Here is a 9,919-nt window from a genome sequence, read left to right on the forward strand (position 1 = left end):
AGGCAACTGTTGCGTGGTTTTGAAAAGATTAATGAATAAAGCAGCCAAATACGCAGTAAATGCACGAGTCAAGGGAAGGATCGTCGGTCTATTAAATCGGCTGTACCGGAAAAGTCCATTTTTGCTTGACAATGGTGATCCTGCCCATCAATGGACTGATTAAGCAGTCGGCTGAATTTCTAGAAAGTGTGGAGTGACATCCATAACAAGTATTTTCTGCACTGCGAGGTACGATGGCTTTCGAAGGGAAACTGCCTTGCGTGATTGTACTCTCTGTTTCAAATATTCATGGATTTTTCACAGTGCTACGACCATATGGCCTCGGGCCTCGGAGATGACGTTCTGGTTGCGAGAAAAGATGTCACTTATAGGTGACCCGATTTGAGTCGAATATTTATGTTCTTGGCAATGGTGAAACTTGAGTGGAAGGTGGAAATGGCACTGTCCGAATTCAGTGATGAGCCCGCGATATCACCAAAATTCAGTTCGTATGTCCGATTTTTTTTGTAGAAACGAACAGAATGCATCACGAAAAACTGCATGCGGATATGGTAATTTGATATCAGGCGATATTCCAGCTAGATTCAGCCAGAGGACAAATTCCCAAAAAAGAGGACCTTCAGGCGTCCCCTAGGACACTTTCAATTTATTGAAAAAAGAGAACGTATGGTAACCCTACTCTATACGATATTATTCATTATACAGCAATTTCGATGTTGTTCTCGCTGGTGCGATGTACAGTATAGTATATATAATATTTTCACGCAACAACCCTGGTGAACGCCCATCTTCAGGTCGTTGCAAAGTGTTGGATTAGTGCTAGATTAAACCCAATCGGTCTATTCATCACGTAGTAACAACTCAGGAGCGAGATAATCGCTTGTCGCGACTTTGTTATCATTATTAATACGCTTTCGTCTCATTCACCTCGACGCAAGGATTCTATAATAGAGATACTAATAATCATAACCCATAGGTGACAGTGTATCTAACGATAACCATTATGCATGAATATCATTTCAGGAAGAAATGGAATTATACAGGTACGGTTTGGAGAAATTAACAGAAATTCACAGTGACAAAGCAAGTCTATGAGAGTCCGCTGTCGCGAAAAGCGGAGTAAGTTCTTTTAATTGGATTTTGCAAGTGAACGTTCAGTAACACTTGAGAACATTTAGTTCGGTTTTAAATTAGAACATTTAGTTCGGTTTTAAATTAGACAGAGTCGGTATCAGAATATTCTTGCAAACCTTGTCTTCGATTCCAGCCAGTGTTCCCCCTACTTAGAGTCTATAAACGCGGTTAACAAAATTTATGTGACTCCCCAGCTATGTTGCATAGGCCTACTAATGAAATGGCACTGGTTTACGACAAGATAGTGTGGAAAACATCTAATATGGATAACAACGCTACTATTGCAAGATATTCTGAGTTTATATACTTATTTTTCAAAGTCCTTCAAAGGAAGATTTCTCTCATCTTATAGGTACAGGGGCGACTCATTTGGAAAGGCTATTTTTCGCTTACCGGAGATTCTGGTTTAAAACCGATTTCGTCTAGGTATATACAAAACGTCTGAATGAATATCGGTCGTGATTGAAATAACCAAACAAAAATGTCCATGTATAGCCATACTTAACCGCTGAAGTTCAACGGGTTTACTGTTAATCTATCTTCGGTAACTAATACCGGAGGATATATCACTGGTTGACGGACAATTCTGTTATAGGGACTGCGTCCCAAGATTGTGAAAATGTGTACACTCGGCAGATTGAACTTGAAATCATACTTCACGAGTTAAAATTGATTCCATAAAACGGGAATATATGTTGGTTGCATTTCAGAGTATGGTGTCTGAATATCCTAGTATTGCTTCTACTGGCCAAGTAGTAGTTAACATAACTGTGTGTGCAATTGCGGCTTGCCTCTTCCTAACGCAATGCCTATATTGCTGGAGAATCTGGCGTCAAAGATCTGCATCGAATGATTCAAGAGAACTGCGTGAGAGCATTTTGATCGCCGTTGCATCGATGACAGTATTTATTTACGTTGTTCTGCCCATCCGCAGTAATTGGCAGCAACCTTTACATTACATGAGTTACGTGATAGGCATCACTTACACCATTGCATGTATATTGATTTATTGCGCGTTGTGGCTCCGACAACGGGTTTTCTACAGTAATCCCGCTCTGATGCACTTGACAAATAAAGTTTCGAGAGCTGTCAGTAAATATTCTGTTGTCTTTATAAGTACCGCTGGCCCTTGCCTGACTCTTTCCTATTTCATACTTCATGATGTTGGAGTTTGTACGGATAAATGCAGTCACGATTTTAGCCTGGCGACGCTGATCGTTGCGCCGTTCTGTTGTCAAATCACTCTTCTGTCTCTGATTATCTTCCCGTTGACGATGCATTATCGGACCAATAGCGTAGTGGACGCAACATCTCTCGCGCTGATGAAGCGCCTGTTATATTTCACTACGATATGTTTAACGAGCGACATCACCACTGCGGTATTTTACAATCACAAATGGCGCCATCCGACGACGCGATATTTGGGGACGCAGATCAATTTGTGCATTAATGTGATGTCGGTGATATTGACTTCGGCAAACTGGAAAAATCGACTGATTCCATGTCAAAACTCACACGTTTTCACGAAAGATACGAGAGGAAAAGTGGCTATCACCGCCACAACGATGGACGCTGCAAATACCTCGCCAAGTACTGAAAAAGACGCAAACGATTCTCATATATGAACGGACCATGCTGTATAATTGTATCAATAACAGTATCAGTATCGATATCAGTTTAACAATAGTGTAATCATTTCAAAACACCCCACGGCTGCGATGCACTTAAATGATAGGATGGTGTCGAAACGATTTGGAGTATAGTCTTCGTAATCAGATTCCAACCTGGGCCTAGGCGATGTAAGGTAGAGACATACACACTGATTGGAAAGGAATAATTAATAACATGTAACGACTGTTAGTGATGAAAATAAATGATGCATGTGTCGATAGACAAGGTTGATATATCAGATCGAGGCCCGGCAATATTGAGGGTTGAGTAGCCTCAAGTGTACAATTATACATGTACTTAATTAATGTATTTATCATGACAGGGCTAAATACGATAACTTATTACTTGATTTCTGATTCCAACTATGAGCTCATGCAATGAATCAGCGACCTGTAACTTTTCTTTGACCAGCAATGCAAATTTTAATATCGCTGTCAAACAACATAGACTTTCTCCACTTCTAATATGGTAGCAAGTAGGATTGAATTTAAAACAAATGTTGTTTAAAACACTTTGTTTAAAACATGTTTTAAACAGTGTTTTAATCAAAGGCCTTGAAAAAAGTTTTTTTTTTCAAGTTGCATAATTATACCATAATTGTATTGTTCTCAAAAAAATGTTGTATGAGCCTACGGACAACAACTACTCTATATAGACGACGTATATACTATATGGGATGGTTGGAAACCTCAAAATAGTCGGTTCAACAGCTATAGTACGTAGATATTTTGTCAAAGGAGCTATATTTACCCTATATTTTCAATTGTGAATGTCAGTCCAGTATGACGTCACTATCGAATATTGGTGACGCCATGGCCTAAAAAACCAAAAACAAAAAATAACATGTTTTAAACATCTTTGTTTTAAATTAATTTTTGTTTTAATTGCAACCCTAGGTGTAAGTAATGCGATGGCGGCTGGCACTGGATTTCCCTGCGCGAGAGGGATATTCTTTTATTACATTAGAATTAGAATTAGAGCATAAGAATATTTCACATATCATACTAGAATTAAAATTAGAGTATAGGAACATTTCACAAATTAGATTAGAATCAGATAACTGGCATTTCATTTCGCTTAGTGAATTTATAGACAACTAGAATTATCTAGTTGTCCAAGTGTACTATCAGGGGCCACAAGTGTGGAACAAAATCTCGCCGGCTGCCCGGCAGTCGTCGAGCATATCCACATTCACATCGAAATACAAGAATTTCTACTGAAACAATACCACTCAGCTCTCAAGATTAGCGGACCACAATCTGACATATCAATCTCGCCTTCCGCCACATGTAATCTCATTTTGTCGCTTGCCTTTTGTATTCTCCGCTTTACTTTTAATTCTGTGTGCATGCCACTTCTCTACCTCGCCTAGGCCAAGCTGGGTGTCTGATTTCAAAGACTACTACAAGTCGTTTCGAAACCGTCCAATCTTTTCATTATATCGCAGTTTTGTGGTGTTTTGAAATGATGAAAATATTGATAAACTGATAATGATATTGAAATCCGCTGTTGATAATTATATGGTAAAAATATATTGATTTATTTACAAAAGGTTGTTTCATTTCAATTGCACACTATACAGAGTAGGTTTAGGTCCTTTTGATGATCGTCAGTAAGGATGATACTACTTCCCTTCCATTACGGTAATCGCCGTAACTGGAGATGACGCAACTCCTTTAATATACTATTACTGCACCAATAAAAGCTGACTGGCACATTTTAAGATTCTAAGATTCAAATTTTCGAAGTGTCAAGTCTCAGGCGGGCCGCAGGTTCGCCATCCACGCCTTAGATTTTAACAGATATCAAGGTGATCGCTTCTTACTTGTAAAATAACAAATGCACTTTCATAAAGGCACAGTTTAACCACCTAAGTCATCTCAACAACACGTGTCGTCGAAGGACTATAGACATAGACACACTGTTTCCGTTTCTGCGGGCTTGGCCAAAAGCCAAGTAATACTTCCACTTCTTATTTAGTTCGGGTATAGTGTCGTGTTTGGATTGGGTTGTTGAACTTATTCTTGCTGGCAAGCCAACTGTTGCATCATAGATAACATTGATCTGTAATTAATTCACCACATAGCTCATTATTAAGCAAATCAAAGAGAATAGAATCATACTAGAAATAGTTTGATGACATGATGTTTTTTAAATTACTCCATTACACTTTGCACAATACTTGATACAATTTGCAGTGAAAAGATGCATGAAAAAAGTTGCAAAATATTGCACTATAAAATTCCTACAAACAGGTTGAACATAGGTTACTGAATGATTCCCGAGTATTCAGGAAGCTGCTGCAAGCTGTAAAAAAGTTGCAAAAACTTGCCCTGTAATGATTCATACTAGGATGTACACAGTGCACACTGCACTGGTTGGTTCAATTCTAACAAGTATAGGACTCCTTGATCGGTGGATAATCCGCGATTTATCAACGAAAAACTCACATAATTCCGCTTCTACTTGTCGGAATTGACTCAAATTTTTTTTGCAACGGTTTTGAAGACAGCTCAACAATTTCATGAGGTTGGCAGAAAAATTTAAATTTTTTTTTTAATTTTCCATAATAAATTACAAATTTTAATTGGATCTGCGGAGTCCTATACTTGTTAGAATTGAACCAAATTTGGTGTGCAGCGTTTTTTAGGGTAACCTGACAATTTAATCAGTGAATGGCTGAAATCCGAAAAAAAGTTATTTTTGAACAGCCCTACTGCACATTCACCACGAAACAGACGCTTATAGTAAGTGTGAAGACCGACATTTCATTGTAATTTTGACGGATAGTAAAGTAACCGCAATATTAGGATTTCGTCTATTACTACTGGTACTAGAAAATGTGACAAAAACTGGTAAAAGTGAGGAAAATTAATCTATAAATGCGAACCGTTCGATGTCACCAAACAGAGTTATAAAAAGCGGGGTTAACTAGACTTTAACTGGAAACTGAGCAGCCAACACAATGACTCGGACCCGGACTTGACTCGGTGGTGAATTGAAAATGACTCGACTTGACTAGAGTCAAAACTATAAAAGTTCGATTGACTTGTGACTCGGAGCGTTGTGACTTGGGTACAACCCTGACTTAGAGGAAGGAGCAACCTAGTTTCATTGCCCCAAAAACTTTTATAGGCACATTGGCTGTCACCAGCTATCTGGATTAGCGTTCCATTGCCTTACTTGAGAAAATTTCTGGTCATATCACCAAGGACAAGGAGAAATTGCAATTTGCATTTGGAGTTTTTAGTGACCAACGCGAAATGGCTCCCTAACACCCTGAAGCTGACCTTACTTGGCAAGGGCAATTGCCATTAGTCATCATGACACCTCATAGCCACTGAGCAGTTAGTACCCACGCGACGGAATCCAGGCTTAAACATTAGTCAGAGAGCTGCTATAGAAATGACTATAAGAGTTTTATACTGCAAATGGGGGTAGAATCTCGGATCCATTGAGCCGCCTCCAAACATTAATGAATATAAAAAAAACTACACAGGGTGTTTTTTACACAGTCATGGTATGAATAGCCACAGCGATTCGTTATCTAGTCTCGCGAAGCGCGAAAATGTTTTCATAATTCATGAGTGAATTTCTCAGCGATATTAGTATCGTTTCACATATTACGCATAGTTTCACATATTACTATCAAATATTTATCCTTTCTCGGCACATGTGATCAGATTCACCCGTTGAGTTGATGTGTCTTCTAAAATTCATAGGAAGTAATCTCAATGCTGCGCTGCATCTTTGGTTCGAACAATTGTTATTATAGGCTTTGCTGCATGCTATAATTTCTTGACCTCTAATCAGAATTGTCGGTATAGTGGAAAGATATTGGAATCACCCAAACGCAGGCCTACCAGAAACAAATTTCCTTCGTGATGAGAAGAACGCGAGTACAATTTGGTATTTCTTCAAGTGACGCATCATTTTCCTCTGCTGTTCGCATCTGTACTCGGGGGGGGGGGGGGGGGCTCAGATTACAGAGGACACTGCTATAATAAAATCGAAAATAATCTCGCATCTCTCATTAATCAGGGAGTCAATTCGTAAATTCAATTTGCATATTGATGGCTGCTAAGAAATCCTAATCGAATTAAATGTCGACGGCCGCATAATTTTCTTTTTACTGCCGCAGATTGTCCACCCATGGACGGTAAAACTATGCCCTCGTAAACCGTGGTCTTTTGGGGAGCTCGAAGTCGTTTTCTAAGCGTCACAGTCTTGGCAGTGCTGGGCCATTCCACGTCAAGGCATTATGCCCATTATTGTTAGCAAATTCTTCCTCCATGGAATGATATTACCATCGCCGAAGTCGTATCAGCTAGTGAGGAACCGAGTTGGATCAATTAAATTAATTCAGTTCAATTATAAATACAATTACAAATACTCCCTTGCATGTTTCAATTACATTACAAATACAATTACTCCATTGTGAAAATATCAAATTACAACTATAATTACAATTACTGTTAAACATGTAATTGATTCGGTAGAGAGGTGCTCTTTGACAACCGTAGCGACGTAATTAACAACAATCACAAGCTATTCATGTTTCATTCATGATACGTAGAATACCTTTTACTTAAAATTATCTCGCACGTTTTCGAACTATTCTTAATCATGAGTAGCCTTCTGAAGAACACAAACACAGAGAAAAGTTTTAGGCTACTGTAAACAACCAAATTTATGGGCGACTGGCAACGACTAACAACGAATAGACTACAAGACAGGCAATGAAATGTAATCAAACGAATGCACAGAGCTGAGTAAGGCAAATGAAATGTGATTGGTAAGGGGACAGTGACAGCGATAAGGATGATACCGATAACGTATGTAAAATCAAAATATATGCAAAAGGAAAGAAGCTCCTGATAACTACAAATTAAAAGATTTTGGTTTGCATTTACATTTTCACTTGCTCAAAAACTGTTGGATTGCATTTGATGAACATTAGGGTGGGAAAAGTTTCTGGCCCCAGTAAATTTGGCTAATAATGGCGGTAAGGTTGGAAGAACATCTCTTTGAATGCGTGGCCATGTTTGATGAAGCCTTGGTTGAAAACTTGAATTTCTTTTTGCAAATGTTGCGGCAAGCCTCAGTACTGGAGACAGATTAAAAATTAAACTCTGACCGTGGTGTAGGAAATGGTTCAGCACAGGTTTCAGAAGAGTTTATTTGCTGTTCATCCATTTTTGAAATATTAAGATTTAGACTATGTAATTTATCAAGTGTTCTGTTGCTACTGAAGAATAGGAAACAGTAACGCATTATCTAGTTAACGAGGCACAAATAGCACACCTATGTAAAGAGGCCTAACTATTTTATGTTGTTGTTGTTGTTAGGTTTCAATAGCAATGTATTATAATTGAAATTGTAATAAGACAACAATTTTATTAAATTACAATTACATTTACATTTACAATTACACGAAAAAATGTAATTAAATACACTCAGCCCAATTACAAATTACAATTGATCCAACTCTGTTGAGGAATATAGTGACATTTGGCAGAGAAGAACAGCTTGTTCTGTTGAACAACAACAATAATAATGTGTTTAAACTGAAATCAATTTCAACATTCGAAATATTTTACCGAGAGATCTTCCGAAATTTCAAATCAGGTCGCGGGCCGCAAAATGTGACCTCGCGGGCCGCGTGTTGGGGACCCATGTTGTAAAGAAATTGTTCTAAACACCGTTTGTTTTAAATGCAATCCTACATATATTGTGACGTATGTAGTTTCCTTTGTACAGTCTCCTAACTCGCAAAGCTATAGAAAGAGTACAAAGCGCAGGAAAAAGGATATTTGGGCGTCCTCGGGAACATTTTACATATCTTTAAAAAAGATTACTTCTGGTATCTTTAATATAACGTGACTATCACATTATCCGCGTGATTGTAGGTGCAAATATGTACCTATATACCATTAGAAAGTTCGCTTGCGCTATATCTCATTATTTAGCATATTGGCATTTCAGCATTTTAGCACGTTAGCATTTTTGCAGCCAGTGTATATTCACGGATACAAATCGGTTCCGTGAATTACGCTATATCCGGGTCACCAACACGAGGCCCGTGACATGAATTGGAATTTCGGAAGAACGCTCAGTAAAACATTTTGAAATTCTGAAATTGATTTCAGTTTAAACATATTGTTGTCGTCGTTCAAAGCAAGCTATTCTCCTGTGCGCAAAATCACTATTCCTCACTAGCTGCTACGGCTTCGGCGATGGTAATATCATTCCATGGAGGAAGAATTTGCTGATATGAATGGGCAAAAGGGCTGTTCAAAAAACACTTTTTTACCGAATCTTGCTGGATAGGTGATTAAATCGTTAGATTGCCTTAAAAAACGACACACATCAAATTTGAATTCATTCCAACCGGTTATCGCGAATTTCTTACAATTTAAAATTTTTTAGTTTACTAGAAATGCAAAATTTCTTCATTTCTTCTTTCAACCTCATAAAATAGTTGAGCTGTCTTCAAACACGATGCAAAAAATTTGACTCAATTCCAACCGTAGAAGCGGAGTTATTTGAGTTTTCTTTGATAATTCTGGGATTATCCTTGATCGGTGGCAAAGGAAGGAGATATGGTATTGGAAATCAACATGATCACAAAAGATAAAGGAATTCATTGGGTGGCTAAATACAGGCAGGTTTGAAGCAACGGTTCTCGTGACGTAGTATCTGTTTTGAAAACATGCATTATGCCTTTGATTCTCAGACTATTTGTCCGCCAGCCGTCTTCTACGCACATATGGACAGCAGGCTGGGGACTGTAAAAATAGCGCTTTTCTTGAAAATGACGTCATGCTGTGCGGGATAGTTGACTTTTATTTATTTTTTGTCATGCGATTGCACGCGCTTCAATCGGTCTAAGTCATGTATCCAAAACTTCGGGTCTCTGGCGCCGAACTTTTTCAAAGATCGTATGAAATTTTGATGATGGCAACAGGAGACACGAAAAAATAGAGTGACGTAGTTTTCAACGAGCATATCACGTCGACTCTATACATTTGTATCCAAAATGACCTTTTACCCAGCACCTATCCAACGCATATCCATTTTCCCAGCCACTTTAACATCGGGTCCGGATCCGACA

At 38.4% G+C, this 9,919-nt stretch overlaps 1 protein-coding gene across 1 annotated transcript; it reads left to right on the forward strand.

Moving 5' to 3' along the window:
* Window positions 1-625: 625 nt before the first annotated feature.
* On the forward strand, window positions 626-3,308 carry LOC145436908 (uncharacterized). The gene has a single exon (XM_080314098.1). It carries the CDS (start codon window positions 1,827-1,829, stop codon window positions 2,757-2,759), a length of 933 nt encoding a protein of 310 aa, XP_080170224.1. The 5' UTR covers window positions 626-1,826; the 3' UTR covers window positions 2,760-3,308.
* The last annotated feature ends 6,611 nt before the right edge of the window (window positions 3,309-9,919 follow it).

Source organism: Botryllus schlosseri, chromosome 4 (assembly GCF_051294905.1).
Source record: "Botryllus schlosseri isolate E-star chromosome 4, Bs_hap1, whole genome shotgun sequence".
Lineage (NCBI taxonomy): Eukaryota > Metazoa > Chordata > Ascidiacea > Stolidobranchia > Styelidae > Botryllus > Botryllus schlosseri.

Bases quoted from the DNA above. Each gene is read 5' to 3' on its own strand.
- LOC145436908 (XM_080314098.1), top strand. From the start codon at position 1,827: ATGTTGGTTGCATTTCAGAGTATGGTGTCTGAATATCCTAGTATTGCT.